The sequence below is a fragment of the Alligator mississippiensis genome, chromosome 7 (assembly GCF_030867095.1).
Source record: "Alligator mississippiensis isolate rAllMis1 chromosome 7, rAllMis1, whole genome shotgun sequence".
Classification (NCBI taxonomy): domain Eukaryota; kingdom Metazoa; phylum Chordata; order Crocodylia; family Alligatoridae; genus Alligator; species Alligator mississippiensis.
Genome location: NC_081830.1, coordinates 4,948,591 through 4,976,064, shown reverse-complemented (window position 1 = coordinate 4,976,064; position 27,474 = coordinate 4,948,591). Strand labels below are relative to the sequence as shown.

General features: G+C 46.4%; 4 protein-coding genes across 4 annotated transcripts; 3 read left to right on the top strand and 1 right to left on the bottom strand.

Annotated features, from left to right (window-relative positions):
• Window positions 1-909: 909 nt before the first annotated feature.
• Window positions 910-1,929, bottom strand: LOC102572212 (olfactory receptor 6X1-like). The gene has a single exon (XM_006277484.1). The coding sequence runs from the start codon at window positions 1,927-1,929 to the stop codon at window positions 910-912; it is 1,020 nt and encodes a 339-aa protein (XP_006277546.1).
• An 11,828-nt stretch (window positions 1,930-13,757) lies between these two features.
• On the top strand, window positions 13,758-14,690 carry LOC106740494 (olfactory receptor 6E1). The gene is given in 1 exon segment (XM_059731375.1): window positions 13,758-14,690. A coding segment is annotated over 1 exon segment (933 nt).
• A 4,326-nt stretch (window positions 14,691-19,016) lies between these two features.
• LOC132251537 (olfactory receptor 6E1-like) lies at window positions 19,017-19,949 on the top strand. The gene has a single exon (XM_059731374.1). It carries the CDS (start codon window positions 19,017-19,019, stop codon window positions 19,947-19,949), a length of 933 nt encoding a protein of 310 aa, XP_059587357.1.
• A 4,030-nt stretch (window positions 19,950-23,979) lies between these two features.
• On the top strand, window positions 23,980-24,912 carry LOC132243242 (olfactory receptor 6E1-like). Its single transcript, XM_014611422.2, has one exon. The coding sequence runs from the start codon at window positions 23,980-23,982 to the stop codon at window positions 24,910-24,912; it is 933 nt and encodes a 310-aa protein (XP_014466908.2).
• The last annotated feature ends 2,562 nt before the right edge of the window (window positions 24,913-27,474 follow it).

The window sequence follows — 27,474 nt, the reverse complement described above, 5'->3', positions numbered from 1 at the left end:
TAGCTGAATATTAGCACCACCATATTTTCAAGTGCAAGCCACACATTATTCATGATAAGCTTTTGACTGTGGCTTCTCCTGGCAAACAAAAAAAATCCATGTTAAAGCCATGGGAATGTGAATCTCTGTCTGGCTGCATCCTGCTAGTGATCAGTCATGGAATAAAAAGCAAATAGAGCTTTATTTTTGTATGATTTTTTATTAAAATGCGTTGTCCTGCAAAATTATTTACAAGGCAAAATATTCTCTCTCTCCTTCAGAAACTTCTCTGGATAGAAAGAATAGAAATTGGATTAGTATTAAGGTATCTATGAACTCAAGTCCTGGGCCAGGGCAAGAATCACATTTGGCAAAGTGCTATACAAACACAGAACAAAAAGGCAGTGCCTATTTAAAGAGCTTACAATGAAAGTACAGGAGAAGAGGCAGGTAGATTCATACAGACAAGAGATGATGGCAAAACATAGGAACACAAGCAAAATGTGATGAAGACATTTCCAGTCATAAGTTCAAGCAAACAGGCAAGTTTCCAAATTTGTCAGTTGCCACAGATAGGACTAGGAGCTGGCAGGTCTCTTTCTTCTTCCTACTTTTTCTGCTACCATGTGCATCATATGGGTCATTTCCTGTTTATCAAAGTTAACACCAGCCTTGCAGTCCACTGCCAGCCCTTTGCTGTTCCTAAGACAGTAGGCACACACTTCCTGCTGCAACCCCATAGGCTTTGAAAACATCTGTCTGTGAAGCAGCTTGGGGAAATCTTAGTAACTGTGCTCAGTTGATGACCTGTCCCTTTCCTATCATCTTATTTTAAAAAGGACAACAAATAACACACAAGGTTGGGGATTTGTACAAATAGAAAGGAAAAAACAACAGTTCGATCATTAATGGATATGATCACATGTGAAATCAGTGCAAGGTTGCACAGGCACCTTTGTGCTGTATCCAGCTGCATTGTTCGTCACCATGGACCACCTGGCTAGCTTTGGGAAAACTCACTGCCTTCCAATCCAGTGCCTTCCTCAAAGCCACTTTGAATTCATTGTTGCGGAGGGTGTATATGAAAGGATTTAACATGGGGGTGAGGACAGTGTTCAGCACAGAAACTGCTTTATTGAGGCTAAAGGAGGACTGGTGGGCAGTTGGCCTTAAATACATGAAGAAAACTGCACCATACAAGATACTAACCACAGTCAGGTGGGAAGTACAGGTAGAAAATGCTTTCTGCCTCCCCTTGCTGGAAGGAATTTGCAGGATGGTGACAATGATGAAGATGTAGGAAACCACCGTGAATACAAAGGAACTGAGTATCACAGACACAGCGACAATGAAGCCCAGAGATTGGATGAGCTGGGTGTCCCCGCAGGCAACCTTGAGAAGGGGCCCGATGTCACAGTAGTAATGGTTGATCACGTTGGAACAGCAGAAGGGCAGCCGCAGCACCAGAAACGTTTGCAGAAAAATGGAGAGGAACCCCCCAACCCAGACGCCCAAAGAAAGTTGGAAGCAAACCCGCATGGTCATAAGTACCGTGTATCTCAAGGGATGGCAGATAGCCAAGTATCGATCAAAGGACATCACCGTGAGGATGAAAAACTCGGTGATACCAAAAAGGAAGTGGCAGTACCCTTGAGCCATGCAGCAGTAGAAACAAATGGTCGTCCTTGTTGATAAGAGGTTGGCCAGCATTTTGGGGATGATAGCAGTGGTGTACCAGATCTCCAGGAAGGAGAGGTTGCTAAGGAAAAAATACATGGGGGTCTGAAGCCTGCGGTCAACCCTCACCATGATGATGATGAGGCCATTGCCTATGAGGGATAGAAGGTAGAGGAGAAGAACCACCAGGAACAAGACAAAGTTCAGGTCCCTGGTAGTTCTGAATCCAAGGAGGATGAATTCAGTCACCCTGGTGCAATTTTTCAGAGGCATGTCTCAGCTTCAGAGGCCCTGGTCCTAAAATTATAAAAGAATGGAGGAGTTTAACTTGTAATTTGGGCACTTCTTATGCTATTCTAAACTGTCTTTGTTAGTTCAGTTCAGTCAATCCAGCATTTCCAGGATAATCTATATCAATCTCTTCCAGTAAATTTTGGTCGTTCCTCCCCGCCCCCGCACCCAGTCTAATTAGTTAGGTCTTTAAAAGACTATATGAACAGCCTAAGCAGATCAGAGATGCACCTCAGTCAAATCTCTTGTCTGCCAGCCGCCAGAGTTAGTGGCATCACTGAAACCCTAAAGCAGCTTTCCCATAAAACAGACAAAACTTTGTACGCGTCTACTCACATGTCCATCTACACACATATCCCCCATCACACACACATACACACATACACACAGATACTTACATTTGCTTTTCAGCTTAAATGATCCAAAAAAAGGCAACAATCTTATCCTTTGCCTGGAAAAACTTAACAACAATGGGCTGTGTAAAATATTGGAAAACTTAAATAGCATTTACTTAACAGAACTCAATTCTAACTTTTGTCAAGCCACACTTAGAAATCATTAGATGACCTTGTTTCCAGTCATCCTTTACAATGAGAACATACTAAACATTGCTCAAAGGATGCTGGTACTTGATTTTAAGCCTCTTCAAAATCTCTCTCTCAATTATCCTCCCTGTCTATCCTCCCTTTCTCAATTATCCTCCCAGATCTATCTATCTGTCTTCATGTAGTCCCATCTTCTATTCACCCAGCTAGTTAAGGAACCTATTTCTTACTCTTGAAAGACCATTTAGCAACTGGGTGCAGTAAAAGCTAGCCACAAGACATTTACTACAAAATGCATTTCCAATTGGCTTATGCTTAAACCTGAAGCTGTTTTCTCAGAGCCATCCTATTTATAGTACTGTCTCCAACTTGCCATGTTTGTCACTAGTTGTATGAGATATTATCACCACCACCAGATTTTTATTCAAAGCCCTGTAGAGTCTTCCTCTAGGGATATTCACAGTGACAAACCACAGGAGTCTACCATGAACCAGCTCCTGAAACTACTAATGAAAATGTATGATCAGATTAGGTACTTCTAGTCCAGATGCAGGCTCAAACTCACTGTAAGCAAGGGTCACTTGTAAACCGAGTCTCTGCCTTCATGAAGAAGGACCCTAAGCACTTATTTAATGGTCCTGAAATTCCCTGTTTGTTTTCCAGGGCATACAATCAGATGTATGCATACATAGCCACGTACATACCTAGCCATGGTCAGTCTGCAAACATATGCTTCCACATCCACAGTGTAAAACCAGAGCCAAAGCCATCTGGGCAGACAGCTGGAAAACTACGAGTTAGACACACTATAGGAAATAAATATCTGCTCATTGTTGTTCATGTCAACCAATCTCTTTATATTATCCATTTTTTTTAGAATATAAGTGTATGTTTGGCTGGGTAAGTTGGCTACAGCTGGGACATGATGGGCATCAGCTATGGGAGTTAAACAGACACTAGTTAAGGAACTTAAGGATGAGCATCTGGTCAGGGCTGGGACAAGGGGTCCACTTCAACAAAAGATGGTTGGGAGGGAAGTACAGCTTGGACAATGAGGAGGGAAGAGGGTGCATTGGGGGTGTTGGTGGGGTGTCAGTCAAGAATGAGGATTTGAGTTCCAGAGGTGCACAGTCTGGCCATCCTAAATAATGAATCCAGTGATCTTCCATTATGGTAAGTAGAGATACGTGAATAATCGACATTTTTGTGGTTCAAATGAATGAATGGAAAATAAAAGGAAAAATAGTTAAATTCAGGCCCATCTAAAACTAAATGTTTTCACTTTTCTTGGAGCAAATACCCCATCCAATTCATTTCAGGTCAATTGAAGCATTTCTATTGAACTGAACCCAAATGATTCACTTTGCTTTCTTTTCTTTCTTTACTTTTTAAATTTGCTTTTGAAATTACATTGAAAAAAAAACTTTTCTTAAAAGCCTTGTTTCAAAATTAAAATCTCAATTTCATTTTAAAACCTGATTTATTTTATTTAATTTTGTTATTTTAGTTTAATTTTTGCCTCACCTTACCCCACTCTGTGAGCTTTTCTACATGAGAAGCTACAAGCACAGTGCACTAATTCTACTGTTCATTAGCATGACAGACAAAAACCATGCTAATGTGCAGTAGAATTAGTCTACTGCACATTAGTGTTGTGGCGGGCCAGTAGGGGGCGCTCCTGCGTTGAGCCGCCCACCTCCCTGCGCCCGACCACCTTCCAGGCTCCGAGTGCCTCCCTGGGGTGCCTCCCGTCCCGCCGACCCCTTCCCTGGAGCACCCCCGCTAGCCTGGGGTTCCCGCTGCCACCAGCCAAGGCTCTGGACTCACTTCTGGCTCTGCGCACCTTGGAAAACGCAGGCCTGATCGTCCAATGGGTCCTAGACCCAATACAAGCACTTGGGGCACTTCCCCAAGTCAGGGGCTTATTAGGAAAGCCTCCCCTAGTCCACAGACCTAAGGGGCCTCCTTGGCATAATTTAGACTCACCCCTCAATAAGTCTCCCACACCGGTCACAAAGGAGAACTTTACTGATTACAGGGGGTAGGGTGGAAACAGGGTAAAAGGTAGAGCAATATCATAGAAATCTTACAGGAATATCAAAGGAATCCATAGAGCAAACCAGGGTGGCTGAGGTAGCCGTTTAAACATCTGAGTTACTGAAGCTAAATATCTGATCGGATCTCGAGTAGCTTACTCACTCGCATCGTCCGGAGGTGGTTGTTGTATCCTCTGGAGGCAGGGCACTCTTGGAGCACGCGGTGATGAGGAGAGAGCCAGGCTCAGATTCACCTGGATGACCGCATGGCTAATGGCTAATGGCTGACTCCCTTCTTCTTGGACCAAGCCCTTAAATAACCTCTCTGACCTCAGCAGCCCGGTCCAATCGAAGCTGCCAATACTGGCCACAAGCCGACCAATCTCCCAAGCATCCCTGGCTACCTGGGCCCGCACAGGGCCGGGTCTTTCCCCCCTGCCCAGGTGACCAGAGCATCGCCTCCCAGGCGCCAGGCTTTTGTCATGTAGACCAGGTGGGAGATCCCCACCCTGAGGGATTCAACACCAGCCTCCCAGGCTGGTGGAGACAGATCTCTGAAAAGGGGCACCCACGGTGGCATTTCTGCCACACTTCCCCCCCCTCCTTTACAAGCTCGGACATGGGGCCTCACAGGGCCGTGGGTCCGGGCGTGTCGGGTCAGGGAGTTCCCGCGGGATGCCAGAAGAAGGAAAAGGGAAAAACCTAGAACATGAAACAAGTTATGACAATAACATACAGAAACCATAAAACTTGATAGCAGTCTTACACTAGTGATCTCCGCACTAGTCCCAAGTCCCAAGGACCCACTACTCAGAGTCCTTTCGTGACAAGGAGTCCACTATCACGTTCTGGCTTCCTTTTATGTGTTGGACCATAAAATTAAATTCCTGCAGCTGCCAAGACCAACGTTGCAGCTTGGCATTGGTGTTGTGCATGGTCTGCAGCCACTGCAGCGGGGCATGGTCTGACAGGACGGTGAACTGTTGTCCCCACAAGTAGGGCTTCAGCTTGTTCAGGGCCCAGACGATGGCCAAGCACTCCTTCTCGATGGAGGACAGGTTTCACTCCCGAGGGATTAGGTTCCGGCTGAGGTACGCCACGGGGTGCCATGTTTCCTGGTGCTCCTGTAAGAGCACAGCTCCCAGTCCTACGTCGGAGGCATCCGTTGCCACGTAGAAGGGTTTATCCTGGAGCGGTGCCTTCAGGATCGGTTGTTTGACCAGGGCCGCCTTGAGGGTGTCAAAAGCTTCCTGGCACCCCTGCTTCCAGACCACCGGGTCCGGGCTGCCCTTCTTGGTCAGCTCGTGCAGCGGGGCTGCGGTTGCTCCAAACCCCGGGACAAATCTTCGGTAGTAACCCGCCAGGCCGAGGAAGGCTTTGACTTGCTTCTTGGTCTGTGGAGGTGGCCATTCTTTGATGGCCTCAATCTTGTCCCACAAGGGAGCAATCTTACCTCCACCCACACGATGACCCAAGTACACTACCTCCGATAGTGCCCACTGGCACTTCTTGGCTTTCACCGTAAGACCAGCTTGCTTGATCTTACCTAGCACGGTGGTCAGGTGAGTCAGGTGCGACTCGAAATCCGGACTGAAGATGGCGATGTCATTGATGTAAGCCATGGCAAACTGCTCACATCCTTGCAGTAGATTATTGATCAGTCTCTGGAAAGAGGCGGGAGAGTTGCGCAAACCGAAAGGTAAAACTGTGAACTCGTATAGCCCCGTAGGTGTGGTAAAGGCAGACTTGGCTATGGCATCCGGGTCCAGGGCCATCTGCCAAAATCCTTTGGACAGATCGAGAGTTGAGATCACCTTGGCTGGGCCCAGGTGATCCAGCAACGTGTCCATCCTGGGCATAGGGTACGCATCAGGGGTGGTGATGGCATTCAGCTTCCGGTAGTCCACACAGAACCGGATGGTCCCATCCTGCTTCCGGACGAGTACCACCGGACTGGCCCAGGGACTCGTCGAAGGCCGGATTACCCCCAACTCCTCCATCTCTGCGATCTCCCGTTTTATTTCTTGCCTCACCTTCTCATTGACTGGGTAATGTCGGGAGTATATAGGGCGATGGCTGCCCGTCTCTATCGAGTGTACCGCCAGGTCCGTTCTACCTGGTTTGTTAGAGAACACAGTCTCAAAGTCCTTGAGCGCTGCGAGCAGCTGGTCCTTGTCCTGGGAGGGCAGATGGTCCGGCAGGCGGAGTTCCTCGATCCCTGCCTCGCCATCCCAGTCTCCATACGTGACCGGCTCCTCGGGGTCCTCCGGAGTTCCCTCAACGGAGGGGACCCAGAATACCATCTCCTTTCTGTCAAAGTAGGGTTTAAGCATGTTCACGTGAATTGTCTTAGGTTTCCTACCCTTAATACCCACTACATAGGTCACATCATCCAGTCTGTCCAGGACAGCATGGGGACCTTCCCAAGCAGCTTGCAGCTTGTCCGTTTTTAGTGGCAGGAAAACCATCACATTCTCACCCCGCTCAAAGGTACGTAAGCGGGCCTTCTCATCATACCAGGACCTTTGCTTCTCCTGGGCCTGTCCCAGGGAGTCCCGTGCCACCTTCATCATGTCAGTTAGTTTCTGACTGAAATCAAGCACATACTCCACCACGGAGGTCTTGGTGGAAGTGATCTTCCCTTCCCACTCCTCTCTCACAAAATCGAGAGGACCTCGCACTCGCCTCCCAAACATCAGCTCGAAGGGCGAGAACCCAGTGGACTCCTGGGGCACCTCCCGGGAGGCAAAGAGCAACTGCGGCAGTTTCTCATCCCAGTCATTGGGGTTGGAGTCCACATAGGCCTTGAGCATCCCTTTCAATGTCCCGTTGAACCTTTCCACCAGCCCATTTGTCTGAGGGTGGTAGGCTGTGGTCTTAAGGTGTTGCACCCCACAGCAGTCCCACAGGCACTCCATTACCTCCGCCATGAAGTTCCTACCCCGGTCCGTCAGGATCTCGGAGGGAAAACCCAGCTGGCAGAAGACCTTGATGAGGGCATCAGCAACCACGGGTGCCTCGATGGAGGTCAAGGCAACTGCCTCCGGGTACCGCGTTGCATAATCCACCAGAGTCAGTATGTATTTCTTTCCCCTACGAGTCCTATGCTTCAGCGGTCCCACAATGTCCACGGCCACCCTGTGGAAGGGTTGGTCTATGATCGGGAGGGGCTGCAGGGGAGCCCTTCTTTTGTCCCCGCTTTTGCCCGTCCGCTGGCACGTCTCACAGGATTTCCAATAGTCCGTCACATTCTGGGCAATTCTGGGCCAAAAAAAGTTCACCTGCAACCGCTGGCGTGTCCGTTCCCTGCCCATGTGACCTGCACACGGTAGATCGTGAGCCATGGCAAGCAATTGCTGTCTGTATTTCCGGGGTACTATGAGCTGGCGCTGGGGCTCCCTGGTCTCGGCATGGTTCTTCGGCACCCACAACTGATAGAGAAGCCCCTTATCCCAGACCACCTGTTCCCTCTTGTCCGGAGTGAACTCAGTCTCTTGCTCCTGAGCCATCTGCCGGAGTCCCTCCAAGCTGGGGTCCTCCCAAACCTCCCACTTGAACTCCTCTTGCCCAGCTAGGCAATCAGCAGGGAGTGCACACTCACCCACAGGGACTTCCTGGGTCTCCTCCCTGCTAGTGTCACCTCCCTCTGCCACTGACGGAATACACGCCTCCCCGGGACTGTCACTTAACCCACCCTCGGGGTTATCGGTTTCCTCCGGGACCAGGGTGCAATCGCCGTCTGCAGGGGTCCCTTCCCCTGCGGCCAATGGGGTGGCTTTCTCCCGGGGATTTCCTAACCCCGCTTCTTTAGCCTTCCTGCTCTGCAGGCGAGTCACCGCATGAACGGTGTGGGGCTTTGGCTCTTGGATCTGTTCCCACCTCCGGAGCTGGGCTTCCTGCCCCATAAGATCCCGTCCCACCAGGATGGGGGCCGGAGCCCCTTCCAGTACCCCCATTTCCAGATACGTTGCACAGTCGTTCCACACGACGGGGGCACAGAATACCGGTACCTTCAGGGGTGTGGACCCCACTCCGTGAATAGTGAGGGTCTTCCCCGGGATTATGTCTGCAGGCGAGACCAGGTTGGAACTAATCAGTGTCACACTGGCCCCCGTGTCCAGTTCCCCCACAAGGGTCCTCTCCTTCACCGTGATCATGGTCCGGTGGGGGGCCATCACCTCCTCGGAGTTTGTGATCCTGTAGCAACAGACACTCTCCTCAGAGGGGCTCCGGTCCTCCCCCTCGCTGCTCACGGCAGTTGCACGCCTGACGGGCTTGGGTCTAGTGCTAAGCTTTGGGCAGTTGTGGCCCTGCTCCCCGCAGTTATAGCACCCCCTCTTTTCCGAATTGGGTGGTTTGTCCGAATCTGGGGCCGCCTTGCGCTCGGCAGGAGGTGGCCCTCTTTCCCCTTTTTGACCTGGGCCTCCCTTCCCCCCTCTTTGGAACCCTTTTTGCTCCTTCCCAGAGTAGGGAGGCTTCTCCCGGTTTAGCAACAGTCGGTCTGCAATGTCTGCGGCCTCATAAGCATCTTTGGGGTCCCTGTCCCTGACCAGGGTCTTAAGCTCTCTCGGACAGCAAAAATAGAATTGTTCCAGCACCAGGAGATGGCTTGCCTTATCTAAATTGTCAACCTTGGCTTCAGCTAACCATTTATTGCATGTGTCGTACAACATGACCACATAATCATTCAATGACTTTTCGGGTTGTGGGCGCGTATTCAGGAATTTTTTCCGAAAATAATCCGGTCCTAACTTGAACCGTTTGGACACAGCAGCTTTGAAGGCATTATAGTCATCAGCTGCGTCTGGGGGCAGGCTGTTCAGGATCACAGCCATGTCACCTTCTACCAGAGCAGACAAGTACATCATGATCTTTTCCTCCGGCACCTTGCACCGCTGGGCTTGTCTTTTGAAGTTGCTTAGGAACACTGCAGGATCGTCTCCCTCTCGGTAGCGAGCAAAGGCAGAGACGTCCAGTTTGGGCTGTTCCCCGGATGCTTGCGGAGGGTTCGCGTTTCCCCCAATGGTCTGCAAATGGAGCTGTGCTTCCAGCTTTTGTGCCTCCAGCCGGGCTTTCCTTTCCAACCTCCTCTCTTCCAGCTCCATCCTTTTCAATTCTATCTGCTCCTTCTCGCGCTGGCGCTGGGCCTCCAGCTCCAGCCTTTTCAATTCTATCTGCTCCTTCTCACGCTGGGCCTCCAGCTGTTTTTCCTCCAGCCGTCGTTGTTCCTTCTTGTCTTCCCACTCCATCCTTTTCAGCTCTATCTCATGGAGTCTCTGCCGCTCCCTCTCAGAGGGTGATCTCCTGGAGGCCTCGGGGCTGGACGAGCGGGAGGGTGTTCCTGGGTCAGGCTCAGGACTTGCCGAGCATGAACCTGACACTTGTTCTGACTCGCTGGTGCACAAGAGTTTAACCAGCTCATCCTTCTTTAGCCTTCCCATTGCGTGAAGGTCTCTCTCTTTTGCCAGTTCTTTCAGTTCAGGCACAGTCATCTGGACATACTCGTCCTCCATCCTGACTCTCTACCCTATCCAGTCGACCCAATGTCAAATTAGAAATTGTTTGCTCAAGGGATTTCAGTGACTCTATTCCTTTCCCCAAATTATGCCTCCAATACAGCAGGGTATTCGGATCCCACCGCTAACACCACGTGTGGTAGGCCAGTAGGGGGCGCTCCTGCATTGAGCCGCCCACCTCCCTGCGCCCGACCACCTTCCAGGCTCCGAGTGCCTCCCTGGGGTGCCTCCCGTCCGGCCGACCCCTTCCCTGGAGCACACCTGCTAGCCTGGGGTCCCGCTGCCACCATCCAAGGCTCTGGACTCACTTCTGGCTCTGCGCGCCTTGGAGAACGCAGGCCTGATCGTCCAATGGGTCCTAGACCCAATACAAGCACTTGGGGCACTTCCCCAAGTCAGGGGCTAATTAGGAAAGTCTCCCTTAGTCCACGGACCTAAGGGGCCTCCTTGGCATAATTTAGACCCACCCCTCAATAAGTCTCCCACACCGGTCACAAAGGAGAACTTTACTGATTACAGGGGGTAGGGCGGAAACAGGGTAAAAGGTAGAGCAATAACATAGAAATCTTACAGGAATATCAAAGGAATCCATAGAGCAAACCAGGGTGGCTGAGGTAGCCGTTTAAACACGCATCTGAGTTACTGAAGCTAAATATCTAATCGGATCTCTAGTAGCTTACTCACTCTCATCGTCCAGAGGTGGTTGGAGTTTCCTCTGGAGGCAGGGCACTCTTGGAGCATGCGGTGATGAGGAGAGAGCCAGATTCAGATTCACCTGGATGACCGCATGGCTAATGGCTGACTCCCCTTCTTCTTGGACCAAGCCCTTAAATAACCTCTCTGACCTCAGCAGCCCGGTCCAATCGAAGCTGCCAATACTGACCACAAGCTGACCAATCTCCCAAGCATCCCTGGCTACCTGGGCCCGCGCAGGGCCAGGTCTTTCCCCCCCCTGCCCAGGTGACCAGAGCATCGCCTCCCAGGCGCCAGGCTTTTGCCATGTAGACAAGGTGGGAGATCCCCGCCCTGAGGGATTCAACACCAGCCTCCCAGGCTGGTGGAGACAGCTTTCTGCAGAGGGGCACCCACGGTGGCATTTCTGCCACAAGTGTCACCTGAAAAGTGTGCGCTGGCACTACTGTGCAGTAGTGTTGATTATGGCTGGTACCGGTTATTACAGGCACCAGACCTGATGTGTTGCAATTACAGCTCATTAATGAATGTGTAGTTTTTCCCAGTGTTCCCTTCTCTTTTCTTAGCCAAGACAATTTACTAAATTTGTCATGAATACACAAGTTGTATCAGGTTATCTAAATGTGTATTTTTCAGTGAAAAAACTCTTTGTCCAGAACATTCACCTTGATATACTAATGAGTTGTTGCCTGTAATTTATAAAGGCAATAGCAGAGGATACCTCCTAGCTGGAGCAACAAATAAGTGTTTTGTAAGTTTGATTTTAGAGGAAGTCAAGTCTTTTTGGATTTTCTGATCTTGACCAAAGTAACATGTCTTGACATTTTGGAAAGCGTTTCTTGCACACATTTCAGTTATTTCAGGTCATTCCAGAGAGACAGGGAGAAGGGCAAGTGAAGAAATGGCACGGGGTGGAGGGGAAAGCTTTGCTTGTCTGTCAGCTACTCTGCTTTTACTTCTATTTTACCCTTGTCTTTCCTGAAGTCACGTCTCCAAAGCTGGCCACACCACTCCAGGAATGGCTTCACCAGGGCCAAATAGGATAGAAATATCCCTTCTCATAGTACTGCCAGTAACACTGCTATTATTAAAGACCACTGCGCTGTTGGCTTTTGGGTTTTGCACCAAGAGGACACTCTAGGCTCATATCCGCTTACAGTGCAATCTAACCACAAGGTCATTTTCTGCAACACTGCAGCCTAGCCTATCATTCCCCTGTCAATGGAGTTAAATCAAAAGAAACTGGAAAATACCTGTCATGAAAAATACCTTTCTATTTAGCATGGTATGGTACCATTAAAACATTCCTTCTAGCTTCAGTCTTTGTTACACACGTTGCTTTTCCTAGATATTTTGGTAATTTTTTGCTGCTAGGCCTTGCTTTTGCACCAAAATGTCTCTTCCAAGGTATATGGTGTAAGGGAATCATCAGAGTCATAGCAATAGAATCATAAAGAACAGATCTCTCATTGCTCTGCTCTGCTCCCTAGTTCCTATTCTATAATATATCTCCCCTTTCTTCAGCCCTTGGCATCTGCTCTTTCTTCCTGTCCAAAAACTTCCCAATCTGTACCTTCTGAAGCCACCAAGATCAGTTGTTCTGTTCAGCTACCCCTTGCATCAGACTAGGGACATCAGTGTTACTTTCTGAACAAAGGAGAAAATTATGCAGGTGGTGCACTCCTGAGCATCTAGTTCAGTGTCTTTTCACCATGGCTCCAACTAAATCCCACATAGATGGAATATCCAGAAACCTGCTTTTCTTTTTCCTTTTAAATCATAAATGTTTGGTAATAAATGCAAACAAATGCATGTACAGTGCCTACAAAGGGGTAGTCCTGAGCTTGGTACAGTTCATCGGCCCCCTGGAAATGTTAATATGGCTCAAAATTAATCACCTCACTGTCCTTTGAACTCTGGACAACTTAATTTATCTTGTTTCCCTCTCCATAATTAAGTGATTGGACTCTTTTGCATAAAACTCTTTCTTCATGTTATATGCCACTAGAGCAAATACAAGGAGTCCTTGGTGAATATTCTCCCTTGGTGACGTCTGATGAAACACATCAATGCTGTTGTGTCCTAGGTAATTCTGAGTCAGCAGGAGCATATGCAGCATAAAAAGTTGGTTGTCCAATCAGAAATTGTTATACTTGGTTAAAAAAATGGTTTATTACAGTACGAATTAACAACCAATTGGGAAAATAAGTTTGAGTCCTGTAAAAGACAAAGGCTGAGACATCTTTGACATAGACACCTATGTACAAATCAAGAGAGAGAGACTGTTTAATGCAAAGACTTTTTATCATCAGGAAGCAAGAAAGCTACTTGGTTTCTTTTATTTCTTTATTAATTTTCTAGTACTTCATGTTCTTCTCTAATATCATGCCTTGAAGAGACACGGGAGACGGGCTGCTGCTGCTGGGCTCTGGCATTAGCCTCCCCTGGCCTTTCTTGACTCCTGTAAGTATTGTACAGAGGCAGTAGTCTTTGCTGGAGTTACTTTTCTATATCAGGTTGGCTACTGTTATTTCTTTTCCACCTGTGACTCAAAGACACAGGCATATAGCAATATGTACATGCCCTATGATAACATAAAATAATCTATATAGCCTTCTGCTGATGTGCATACACATTTCTTTACCATACTCACGCCTAGTGATGTCTGGATGAAGTTGAGCATCTATCAATCTTTTTTTTTTCTAGGAAGAGCATGTTACCATACAGTGTATTCTTCATAAAAATGTATGTGATGAAATCACAGAGGAGAGATAAGGGAATGGGTTATTACTTTGTGATTTCCACTAGGCTGTCCAATATGTTTTGTGAAAAAAAGGGTTACAGATTTCACACTCTCTAGGACACTTGTTGCTTCGGTCACATCATTTATAATGATGTATTTAAATACACATATATTATTTCCATTTTTAAATCCTTTATATGTAAACATCATGAGTGGTGTGTATTTCTATTCTCTACAGATTGAACTGAAGCAGTGGCAGCAGCAGTGGCTAGCACCCATGGCTAATAGGACCAGGGTCACAGAGTTCATCTTGATTGGCTTCTCCCTGAGCCCTCAGACAGAGATCATCCTCTTTTTCCTCTTTCTCATGTTCTACTTGGTCACCGTGTCCGGAAACTTGCTCATCATCACCATCACACTGATAAGCCATCGGCTCCATGCCCCTATGTACTTCTTTCTGAGGAACTTCTCTGTCATGGAGATTTTATTCACCTCCATAACAGTGCCCAAGCTGCTGGCTGGGCTGCTCTTCCACAGCAAGACTATTTCTTATCATGCATGCATGGCACAGTGCTTCTTCTACTTCTTTGTGGGTGTGACTGAATTTATCTTCCTGGCCATCATGTCCTTTGATCGCTATGTTGCCATCTGCAACCCTCTCCGTTACAACACCATCATGAACAACCGTGTTTGCATCCAGTTGCTCTTGGCTGCTTGGTCTGGGTCATTTTTTCCCATTTTCTTCTAGGCTTTATTTTTTTTACAGGTGCCATTCTGTGGCCCGAATGTAGTGAACCACTTTTTCTGTGACAATATTGCGCTGGAGAAAATTGCATGCACTGATACCCGTCCCGTGGAGCTGATGAATTTTATTCTGGCATCGCTGCTTCTCTGCGGCTCCTTGGTGGTCACTACAGTGTCTTACATATACATTGTCACAACAGTGCTGAGGATCCCCACAGCTAAAGGGCGGCAGAAAGCCTTCTCCACCTGTGCCTCCCATATCACCGTGGTCAGCATCACTTATGGGACACACCTTTTCATGCATGTTCGCCCCACAGGAACCAACTCCTTGGACCTCAACAAAGCAGTGGCCCTGATGACTACTGTGGTGACGCCCTCCCTCAACCCCTTCATCTACACACTGAGGAATGAGGCTGTCAAACAGGCCTTGAGGGAAACTATCATCCAGAAGAAACGCACATCATAGAGTGATACTTCTCATCGAGTTCCCTTCTCCTCTCCTTTGGCTGCTCTCTGCTTGTTGCACCTGACTTCTCAAAAGATGCAGAACAAGTTCCTGCAATGCCTACCTGCAAACAGGTCATTTTGTCGACAGGGAAATACTGTATTATATGTTTGTGGTTACATGGGGCAAACAAGGCTCCTAAACACCGTAATTTGTTAGGTGTAAGGCTGGGAAAAGGAAACCCTTGTCCCCACTTGCTCATGTAATAACAGTTACTGCAATATTCCTCTGGAGAGCTGACTGTAGAGCCTCAATGAAAGTCAGCATTTCCTCCCTGAAGGGTGTGAATCCACAGGTCATCAAACCTGTGTTCAAACGGGTCTTTTGTCTTTTCAGACTGGGGAGCAGGATTTCCAAAATATCTCCAGCAGGCCGGCACTATCTTTTTCCCACAGGGATGTCCCCACCTCTGAAAATGTGTGCATGTGTTGTGTAAGGAACTTTGTTTTCCAACTATATAGTTGGCGTAATAGAAGATATCACATTTACACAAAGAACCTTGTCTGCTTGGTCTATTCTATGTATATAGCAATTTAAGCTAGAAATAGAATAATTAATCAGCCCTCCTGTAAGAAAGCTGGATGTTTCCCCTTCTCCTGCATACATTCCTGGTTTTGGACTTGGTGAGGATGCCCAGGAAGGAAGACAACTCCAAAGGACTCTAAACACCATCAGGTGTCTGTTGGGATCCTTCGGCATCCAAATACCTCTAATATTCTGCATCTAAGTCCTTTGCTGAACTCAGAGATTTGAAATGGCTTCCAGCATGATGGTAGAGGTGTGTAGAGGGGTCTGAAAACCAGTCAATCTATCTGAGTCTTCATCTGCAAGCTTCAGACCTTTGAAGAGGATAGCTTTTATTCACGCAGATAGTGATGGAAATGAGTGCAGTAGTGCATACATTTCGAGGATCTGCCCAAGGACACCCCCCAACCAGGATCTGAGGTTCAAAACAAGAATCAATGTTGTGTCCTCAGAGTGGGGAACATGAAGTGGGGGGAAAATTAGTTGCGGCAGGGTTTGGAGCGTCTACTCCCATGAGGGAGCGGAGTACTGGGGGTTGGGGTTTCTGTTTCGGGGTAGCATGGGCTGATTTAATCACGTAGAAGGTGATATTGGTTGCTGGGGTGGAGGGGGGAACTTGTTCTTATTCAGGGGTTGATTTTACAGGGGAGGAACACAGGGCTGGGTTTCAATTTCAGGCATATCAGTGCTGTGAATGCCTGTTTCTCAGGGAGAAAATAGGGATCAATGTATGAAGTGAACAGACATTATACTTAATAGCAGTGATAGTTGTATTTAACAGAACAAAGAAGTGACAGAGGCAGCTGAGGTGCCGTGAATTCTTCAGCATTTTTTGTTTTTTGTTTCTTGAGTTTTCAGCTTTTAAAATGCTTCCCCAGCAGAAGTTACTGCTGCTCTAGGACCTTAATAGTCACCCGCACATAGAATCCAGGTAAAATGCAAGTGCTGTTTCCAGGTCTTTCTCTGTTCCCCATTTCCTAAAACACCTCACTTACTCCACAGACACAATGATGGGATTTTCTTCCTACCTTCAATCTGTTAGGGAAGCTGCAATACTCTCATTAGACAGGTGAGAAACTGAGAACCGGGACTGAGCTGTGGATATGGGACGTATCAGACCTTAAGTCAATGGCTGATGGGCACCTAATTCATTTAGGTTCCTTTAAGCAAATCCCAGGTCAAGGTCCTGATATCTCCAAAGGGTTGTGAATGTACACATGTCCCTTTGATTTCACCTGGAGTATTCTGGGGGGGCGAGAAGCACTTTGGAAAATCATGACATAAGGGCTAAGTCCACAAAGGGCCTCAGGTGTCAGAAGCATTGCAGTAACCAACTTGCATGTGCCTGTACCTCGGAGATAAATCTAGGGAACAGATCTGCGTGTCTAACTTTCCATATTATGCATGGGGAGAGTCTGTGCATCTCAAATGCTATCACTATCCACAGCATAGGTGGACAGGGGCATTACCCCCAGTCCGCATCCACAGCTCTGAACCCTCCCTCTGCTTTCACAGTCCTCCCAGGCCATAGAAAGACTTAATCCTATTACAGTACACCTCCACATGGCCAGTGTTTGCCATTGTGCTAATAGGAAGCCTAATACACTCCTAAATTCGACTGCTCTATCACCCTGCAGAGGCACCAATACCTCCCCTGGGTAGGAGACAGCTTGAGCACCTCCAGGGAGTGACCGTCACCTGCATGTCCATCCTATTTTGCCCTGGGGATGCAAAGAGTCATCCACACACATTAGAGCAGTAAGATCATAGGAAAGGCAGGAAGAGATCTCACAGGTAGGAGCACTTGTGAACAATGCCGCATGCCTTGGTCAGGTAGTAACTGAGGCTGCTCAAGATCAATATGATACAGATGGGCTGATCCAGGACCCCTATCCAATGCTACTCCAAAATCAGTGGGCCCTGAGACAAATGGGGACAGATCCATCATCTCCCAGGTGATTTGAAGCACCATGTAATGATACCGGGGATAGCTCCCTGCATAAAGCATCATTGTATAAGATTCAAGGCAATTGATCACCGGCTGGTGTAATTCAGGGCTGCCCTGGTGAAACAGTGCAGTTACTGCAGTTTTCCCCCAAGGGAAATACATGTGTATTCATCTCAAGAGAGATGTCCACATGATAAAGCCATCTCTTCCCATCTCTACCTTCTGAAGCCTCTAAGGTCAATTGTTCTGTTCAGCTATCACTTGAATCAGACTACCTACATTTGTGTTACTCTGAGCACATAAGAATATTATGCAGGTCGTGTACTTCTGAGCTTCTAGTTCAGTGCCTTTTCAAACACAAGGCGTCCTCGGTGAACATTCTCCATTTGTGACAACACGTCAATGCTGTCGTGCCCTCGGTAATTCCAAGTCAGCAGGCACCTAAACAACATCAATTGGTTGTTGTCCAATCAGAAATGGTTATAACAGTTATCATAGGTTTTTTAAATGTTTTGCTATAGTATAAATTAACAAAAAATTGGGAAAATAAGTTTGGGTCCTATAGAAGAGGAAGGCAGAGACATTACTGCCATAGACATGTATGTACAAATCAAGAAGGTGGGGAGGGGGCAAGAGAGAGAGTGTCAGAGAGAGAAAGACACTCAGAGAGAAAGCCTGTTTAATGGCAGGAAATTCATGACCAGGAAGCAAGAACCCTATTTGTTTCCTTCATTTATTTATTTTCTAGAGCTTTGTGTTCTTCTTTAATTTCACAGCTTGAAAGGACAAGGGAGATGGGCTGCCTCTGACGGGCTGTGGCATCCACCCCAACCCTTCTTCACTCCTGTAAGTACTGGCAAGAGGCCGGATTCTTTGCTGGGGTTACTTTTCTATATCGGGCTGGCCTGTTTTATTTCTGTTCCACCTGCGACTCAAAAATATAGACAAATAACAATATGTAGTGGCCTCATGATAATTTAAAATAAAATAATCTATGTAGCCTTTTGCTGATGTGCATACAAGTTTCTTTAACATACTCATGCCTAGTTGTCTGGCTGGAATTGAGCATCTAACAAAAATCTGTTTTGTTGTTGCTGTTTTTTTTTTTTAAAGAAAGAGCACATGAACATAAAGTGTGTCCTCCTTAAAAATGTCAGTGCTAAAATAACACAGTAGAGATAAGATTGTGGGCTGTGACTTTGTGATTTCCACGAAGCTGTCCAATATGTTTTGTGAGAAAGGCTTACAGGTTTCCCACTTTCTAGAATATTTGTGGCTTCAGTCACATCTTTTATAATGACATATGTAAATGCACATTTATTATTTCCATTTAAAAATCCTTTATTTAACAGAAGCATTATTTTAAGTTATCATAGGGCAACTAATCTATACAGCTTTCTGCTGATGTGCATAAACATTTCTTTACTATACTCATGCAGTGATGTCTGGATGAAGTTGAGGATCTATCAATCATTTTTTTCCTACCCTAGGAAGAGCACGTTACCATACAGGGTATCCTCCATAAAAAAGCGTGTGGTAAAATCACACAGGAGAAATAAAGGAGTGGGTTATTACTGTGTGATTTCCACTAGACTATCCAAAATGTTTTGTGAGAAATGGGTTACAGATTTCACACTTTCTAGGACATTTGTTGCTTCAGTTACATCATTTCTAATGATTTATAATATATATATATATGCACATATATGATTTCCATTTTTAAAACCTTGATAAGCAAACATCATGAGTTGCTGTGTTTTTTCCATTCTCTACAGATTGAACTGAAGCAGTGGCAGCAGCAGTGGCTAGCACCCATGGCTAATAGGACCAGGGTCACAGAGTTCATCTTGATTGGCTTCTCCCTGAGCCCTCAGACAGAGATCATCCTCTTTTTCCTCTTTCTCATGTTCTACTTGGTCACCGTGTCCGGAAACTTGCTCATCATCACCATCACACTGATAAGCCATCGGCTCCATGCCCCTATGTACTTCTTTCTGAGGAACTTCTCTGTCATGGAGATTTTATTCACCTCCATAACAGTGCCCAAGCTGCTGGCTGGGCTGCTCTTCCACAGCAAGACTATTTCTTATCATGCACGCATGGCACAGTGCTTCTTCTACTTCTTTGTGGGTGTGACTGAATTTATCTTCCTGGCCATCATGTCCTTTGATCGCTATGTTGCCATCTGCAACCCTCTCCGTTACACCACCATCATGAACAACCGTGTTTGCATCCAGTTGCTCTTGGCTGCTTGGTCTGGGTCATTTTTTCCCATTTTCTTCTCAGCTTTATTTTTTTTACAGGTGCCATTCTGTGGCCCGAATGTAGTGAACCACTTTTTCTGTGACAGTATCGCGCTGGAGAAAATTGCATGCACTGATACCCATCCCGTGGAGCTGATGAATTTAATTCTGGCATCGCTGCTTCTCTGCGGCTCCTTGGTGGTCACTACAGTGTCTTACATACACATTTTTATCACAGTGCTGAGAATCCCCACAGCTAAAGGGCGGCAGAAAGCCTTCTCCACCTGTGCCTCCCATATCACTGTAGTCAGCCTCACTTATGGGACCCACATTTTCATGCATGTTCAGTCCACGGAAACCAGCTCCTTGGACCTCAACAAAGCAGTGGCCCTGATGACTACTGTGGTGACGCCCTCCCTCAACCCCTTCATCTACACACTGAGGAATGAGGCTGTCAAACAGGCCTTGAGGGAAACTATCATCCAGAAGAAACGCACATCATAGAGTGATACCTCTCAGCGAGTTCCCTTCTCCTCTCCTTTGGCTGCTCTCTGCTTGTTGTACCTGACTTCTCAACAGACGCGGAGCAGGTTCCTGCAATGCCTACCTGCAAACAAGTCATTCGGTGGACAGGGAAATATTGTATAATATTTTTGTGATTACATGGGGCAAAAGAGTCTCCTAAACACCGTAATTTGTTCAGCATCAGGCTGAGGAAAGGAAACCCTTGTCCCCACTTGCTCATGTAATGACAGTGCCTGCAATATTCCTCTGGAAAGTTGACTGTTGAGCCTCGAAGAAAGTCAACATTTCCTCCCCGAAGGGTGTGAATCCACAGGTCATCAAACCTGTGTTCAAACGGGTCTTTTGTCTTTTCAGACTGGGGAGCAGGATTTCCAAAAATATCTCCAGCAGGCCGGCACTATCTCTTTCCCACAAGGATGTCCCCACCTCTGAGAATGTGTGCATGTGTTGTGTAAGGAACTTGGTTTTCCAACTATATAGTTGGCGTAATAAAAGATATCACATTTACACAAAGAACCTTGTCTGCTTGGTCTATTCTATGTATATAGCAATTTAAGCTAGAAATAGAATAATTAATCAGCCCTCCTGTAAGAAAGCTGGATGTTTCCCCTTCTCCTGCATACGTTCCTGGTTTTGGACTTGGCGAGGATGCCCAGGAAGGAAGACAACTCCAAAGGACTCTAAACACCATCAGGTGCCTGTTGGGATCCTTTGGCATCCAAATCCTCTAATATTCTGCATCTAAGTCCTTTGCTGAACTCAGAGATTTGAAATGGCTTCCAGCATGATGGTAGAGGTGTGTAGAGGGGTCTGAAAACCAGTCAGTCTATGAGTCTTCATCTGCAAGCTTCAGACCGTTGAAGAAGATAGCTTATATTCATGCAGATAGTGATGAAAATGAGTGCAGTAGTGCATACATTTCGAGGATCTGCCCAAGGACACCCCCCAACCAGGATCTGAGGTTCAAAACAAGAATCAATGTTGTGTCCTCAGAGTGGGGAACAGGAAGCAGGGGGAGATCTGTGCGGCAGGGTTTGGAGCGTCTACTCCCATAAGGGAGCGGAGTACTGGGGGTTGGGGTTTCTGTTTCGGGGTAGCATGGGATGATCTAATAACGTAGAAGGTGATATTGGTTGTTGGGGAGGGACTTGCTCTTATTCAGGGGTTTGATTTTACAGGGAAGGAACACAGGGCTGGGTTTCAATTTCAGGCATATCAGTGCTGTGAATGCCTGTTTCTCTGGGAGAAAATAGAGATCAATGCATGAAGTGAACAGACATTATACTTAATAGCAGTGATAGTTGTATTTAACAGAACAAAGAAGCGACAGAGGCAGCTGAGGTGCCGTGAATTCTTCAGCATTTTTTGGTTTTTGTTTCTTGAGTTTTCAGCTTTTAAAATGCTTCCCCAGCAGAAGTTACTGCTGCTCTAGGACCTTAATAGTCACCTGCACATAGAATCCAGGTAAAATGCAAGCGCTGTTTCCAGGTCTTTCTCTGTTCCCCATTACTTTGGAAAATCATAACATAAGGGCTAAGTCCGCAAAGGGCCTCAGGTGTCAGAAGCATTGCAGTAACCAACTTGCATGTGCCTGGACCTCGGAGATAAATCTAGGGATCAGCTCTGCGTGTCTAACTTTCCATATTATGCATGGGGAGAGTCTGTGCATCTCAAATGCTATCACTATCCATAGTATAGGTGGGCACGGGCACTACCACCAGTCCGCATCCACAGCTCCGAACCCTCCCTCTGCTTTCACAGTCCTCCCAGGCCATAGAAAGACTTAATCCTATTACAGTACACCTCCACATGGCCAGTGTTTGCCATTGTGCTAATAGGAAGCCTAATACACTCCTAAATTCGACTGCTCTATCACCCTGCAGAGGCACCAATACCTCCCCTGGGTAGGAGACAGCTTGAGCACCTCCAGGGAGTGACCGTCACCTGCATGTCCATCCTATTTTGCCCTGGGGAAGCAAAGAGCCATCCACACACATTAGAGCAGTAAGATCATAGGAAAGGCAGGAAGAGATCTCACCAGGTAGGAGCACTTGTGAACAATGCCGCATGCCTTAGTCAGGTAGTAACTGAGGCTGCTCAAGATCAATATGATACAGATGGGCTGATCCAGGACCCCTATCCAACGCTACTCCAAAATCAGTGGGCCCTGAGACAAATGGGGACAGATCCATCATCTCCCAGGTGATTTGAAGCACCATGTAATGATACCGGGGATAGCTCCCTGCATAAAGCATCATTGTATAAGATTCAAGGCAATTGATCACCGGCTGGTGTAATTCAGGGCTGCCCTGGTGAAACAGTGCAGTTACTGCAGTTTTCCCCCAAGGGAAATACATGTGTATTCATCTCAAGAGAGATGTCCACATGATAAAGCCATCTCTTCCCATCTCTACCTTCTGAAGCCTCTAAGGTCAATTGTTCTGTTCAGCTATCACTTGAATCAGACTACCTACATTTGTGTTACTCTGAGCACATAAGAATATTATGCAGGTCGTGTACTTCTGAGCTTCTAGTTCAGTGCCTTTTCAAACACAAGGCGTCCTCGGTGAACATTCTCCATTTGTGACAACACGTCAATGCTGTCGTGCCCTCGGTAATTCCAAGTCAGCAGGCACCTAAACAACATCAATTGGTTGTTGTCCAATCAGAAATGGTTATAACAGTTATCATAGGTTTTTTAAATGTTTTGCTACAGTATAAATTAACAAAAAATTGGGAAAATAAGTTTGGGTCCTATAGAAGAGGAAGGCAGAGACATTACTGCCATAGACATGTATGTACAAATCAAGAAGGCGGGGAGGGGGCAAGAGAGAGAGTGTCAGAGAGAGAAAGACACTCAGAGAGAAAGCCTGTTTAATGGCAGGAAATTCATGACCAGGAAGCAAGAACCCTATTTGTTTCCTTCATTTATTTATTTTCTAGAGCTTTGTGTTCTTCTTTAATTTCACAGCTTGAAAGGACAAGGGAGATGGGCTGCCTCTGACGGGCTGTGGCATCCACCCCAACCCTTCTTCACTCCTGTAAGTACTGGCAAGAGGCCGGATTCTTTGCTGGGGTTACTTTTCTATATCGGGCTGGCCTGTTTTATTTCTGTTCCACCTGCGACTCAAAAATATAGACAAATAACAATATGTAGTGGCCTCATGATAATTTAAAATAAAATAATCTATGTAGCCTTTTGCTGATGTGCATACAAGTTTCTTTAACATACTCATGCCTAGTTGTCTGGCTGGAATTGAGCATCTAACAAAAATCTGTTTTGTTGTTGCTGTTTTTTTTTTTTAAAGAAAGAGCACATGAACATAAAGTGTGTCCTCCTTAAAAATGTCAGTGCTAAAATAACACAGTAGAGATAAGATTGTGGGCTGTGACTTTGTGATTTCCACGAAGCTGTCCAATATGTTTTGTGAGAAAGGCTTACAGGTTTCCCACTTTCTAGAATATTTGTGGCTTCAGTCACATCTTTTATAATGACATATGTAAATGCACATTTATTATTTCCATTTAAAAATCCTTTATTTAACAGAAGCATTATTTTAAGTTATCATAGGGCAACTAATCTATACAGCTTTCTGCTGATGTGCATAAACATTTCTTTACTATACTCATGCAGTGATGTCTGGATGAAGTTGAGGATCTATCAATCATTTTTTTCCTACCCTAGGAAGAGCACGTTACCATACAGGGTATCCTCCATAAAAAAGCGTGTGGTAAAATCACACAGGAGAAATAAAGGAGTGGGTTATTACTGTGTGATTTCCACTAGACTATCCAAAATGTTTTGTGAGAAATGGGTTACAGATTTCACACTTTCTAGGACATTTGTTGCTTCAGTTACATCATTTCTAATGATTTATAATATATATATATATGCACATATATGATTTCCATTTTTAAAACCTTGATAAGCAAACATCATGAGTTGCTGTGTTTTTTCCATTCTCTACAGATTGAACTGAAGCAGTGGCAGCAGCAGTGGCTAGCACCCATGGCTAATAGGACCAGGGTCACAGAGTTCATCTTGATTGGCTTCTCCCTGAGCCCTCAGACAGAGATCATCCTCTTTTTCCTCTTTCTCATGTTCTACTTGGTCACCGTGTCCGGAAACTTGCTCATCATCACCATCACACTGATAAGCCATCGGCTCCATGCCCCTATGTACTTCTTTCTGAGGAACTTCTCTGTCATGGAGATTTTATTCACCTCCATAACAGTGCCCAAGCTGCTGGCTGGGTTGCTTTTCCACAGCAAGACTATTTCGTTTTTGGCATGCATGACACAGTGCTTCTTCTACTTCTTTGTGGGTGTGACTGAATTTATCTTCCTGGCCATCATGTCCTTTGATCGCTATGTTGCCATCTGCAACCCTCTCCGTTACACCACCATCATGAACAACCGTGTTTGCATCCAGTTGCTCTTGGCTGCTTGGGTTGGGTCATTTTTTCCCATTCTCTTCTCAGGTTTAATTTTGTTCCAGGTGCCATTCTGTGGCCCGAATGTAGTGAACCACTTTTTCTGTGACAGTATCGCGCTGGAGAAAATTGCATGCACTGATACCCATCCCGTGGAGCTGATGAATTTAATTCTGGCATCGCTGCTTCTCTGCGGCTCCTTGGTGGTCACTACAGTGTCTTACATACACATTTTTATCACAGTGCTGAGGATCCCCACAGCTAAAGGGCGGCAGAAAGCCTTCTCCACCTGTGCCTCCCATATCACCGTAGTCAGCCTCACTTATGGGACCCACATTTTCATGCATGTTCAGTCCACGGAAACCAGCTCCTTGGACCTCAACAAAGTAGTGGCCCTGATGACTACTGTGGTGACGCCCTCCCTCAACCCCTTCATCTACACACTGAGGAATGAGGCTGTCAAACAGGCCTTGAGGGAAACTATCATCCAGAAGAAATGCACATCATAGAGTGATACCTCTCAGCAAGTTCCCTTCTCCTCTCCTTTGGCTGCTCTCTGCTTGTTGCACCTGACTTCTCAACAGACGCAGAGCAGGTTCCTGCAATGCCTACCTGCAAACAAGTCATTCGGTGGACAGGGAAATATTGTATAATATTTTTGTGATTACATGGGGCAAAAGAGTCTCCTAAACACCGTAATTTGTTCAGCATCAGGCTGAGGAAAGGAAACCCTTCTCCCCACGGACTCATGTAATAACAGTGACTGCAATATTCCTCTGGAAAGTTGACTGTTGAGCCTCGAAGAAAGTCAACATTTCCTCCCCGAAGGATGTGAATCCACAGGTCATCAAACCTGTGTTCAAACGGGTCTTTTGTCTTTTCAGACTGGGGAGCAGGATTTCTAAAAATATCTCCAGCAGGCCGGCACTATCTCTTTCCCACAGGGATGTCCCCACCTCTGAGAATGTGTGCGTGTGTTGTGTAAGGAACTTGGTTTTCCAACTATATAGTTGGCGTAATAAAAGATATCACATTTACACAAAGAACCTTGTCTGCTTGGTCTATTCTATGTATATAGCAATTTAAGCTAGAAATAGAATAATTAATCAGCCCTCCTGTAAGAAAGCTGGATGTTTCCCCTTCTCCTGCATACGTTCCTGGTTTTGGACTTGGCGAGGATGCCCAGGAAGGAAGACAACTCCAAAGGACTCTAAACACCATCAGGTGCCTGTTGGGATCCTTTGGCATCCAAATCCTCTAATATTCTGCATCTAAGTCCTTTGCTGAACTCAGAGATTTGAAATGGCTTCCAGCATGATGGTAGAGGTGTGTAGAGGGGTCTGAAAACCAGTCAGTCTATGAGTCTTCATCTGCAAGCTTCAGACCGTTGAAGAAGATAGCTTATATTCATGCAGATAGTGATGAAAATGAGTGCAGTAGTGCATACATTTCGAGGATCTGCCCAAGGACACCCCCCAACCAGGATCTGAGGTTCAAAACAAGAATCAATGTTGTGTCCTCAGAGTGGGGAACAGGAAGCAGGGGGAGATCTGTGCGGCAGGGTTTGGAGCGTCTACTCCCATAAGGGAGCGGAGTACTGGGGGTTGGGGTTTCTGTTTCGGGGTAGCATGGGATGATCTAATAACGTAGAAGGTGATATTGGTTGTTGGGGAGGGACTTGCTCTTATTCAGGGGTTTGATTTTACAGGGAAGGAACACAGGGCTGGGTTTCAATTTCAGGCATATCAGTGCTGTGAATGCCTGTTTCTCTGGGAGAAAATAGGGATCAATGCATGAAGTGAACAGACATTATACTTAATAGCAATGATAGTTGTATTTAACAGAACAAAGAAGTGACAGAGGCAGCTGAGGTGCCGTGAATTCTTCAGCATTTTTTGGTTTTTGTTTCTTGAGTTTTCAGCTTTTAAACTGCTTCCCCAGCAGAAGTTACTGCTGCTCTAGGACCTTAATAGTCACCCGCACATAGAATCCAAGTAAAATGCAAGCACTGTTTCCAGGTCTTTCTCTGTTCCCCATTACTTTGGAAAATCATAACATAAGGGCTAAGTCTGCAAAGGGCCTCAGGTGTCAGAAGCATTGCAGTAACTAACTTGCATGTGCCTGGACCTCGGAGATAAATCTAGGGATCAGATCTGCATGTCTAATTTTCCATATTATGCATGGAGAGAGTCTGTGCATCTCAAATGCTATCACTATCCATAGTATAGGTGGACACGGGCATTACCCCCAGTCCGCATCCACAGCTCTGAACCCTCCCTCTGCTTTCACAGTCCTCCCAGGCCATAGAAAGACTTAATCCTATTACAATACACCTCCACATGGCCAGTGTTTGCCATTGTGCTAATAGGAAGCCTAATACACTCCTAAATTCGACTGCTCTATCACCCTGCAGAGGCACCAATACCTCCCCTGGGTAGGAGACAGCTTGAGCACCTCCAGGGAGTGACTGTCACCTGCATGTCCATCCTATTTTGCCCCGGGTATGCAAAGAGCCATCCACACACATTAGAGCAGTAAGATCATAGGAAAGGCAGGAAGAGATCTCACCAGGTAGGAGCACTTGTGAACAATTCCACATGCCTTGGTCAGGTAGCAACTGAGGCTGCTCAAGATCAGTATGATACCGATGGGCTGATCCAGGGGCCCTATCCAAAGCTACCCCAAAATCAGTGGGTTCCAAGCCAATGGGGACAGATTCATCATCTCCCAGGTCATTTGAAGTACCATGTAATGATACTGGGGATAACTCCCTGCATAAAGCATTGTGTATAAGATTCAAGGCGATTGATCACCGGCTGGTGTAAATCAGGGATGCCCTAGTGAAACAGTGGAGTTGCTGCAGTTTTCCCCCAAGGGAAATGCATGCGTATTCATCTGAAAAGAGATGTTCAGTCTCATATGTCCTTTCTTTGACTATCTTCTTGACTCCACATCACCCTATCAAACAATCCTCAGGAAGTTCCTCTCCCTGTTCTACGATGCTCATTCATGTATCCTTCACTTCTGTGCTCTTCTGTTACCTCCATGGCACAGTCAGGGTCGAAACAGCC

Excerpts from the sequence above, each read along its gene's own strand:
- LOC132243242 (XM_014611422.2), top strand. The coding sequence starts at position 23,980 with ATGGCTAATAGGACCAGGGTCACAGAGTTCATCTTGATTGGCTTCTCC.
- LOC132251537 (XM_059731374.1), top strand. The coding sequence starts at position 19,017 with ATGGCTAATAGGACCAGGGTCACAGAGTTCATCTTGATTGGCTTCTCC.
- LOC102572212 (XM_006277484.1), bottom strand. The coding sequence starts at position 1,929 with ATGCCTCTGAAAAATTGCACCAGGGTGACTGAATTCATCCTCCTTGGA.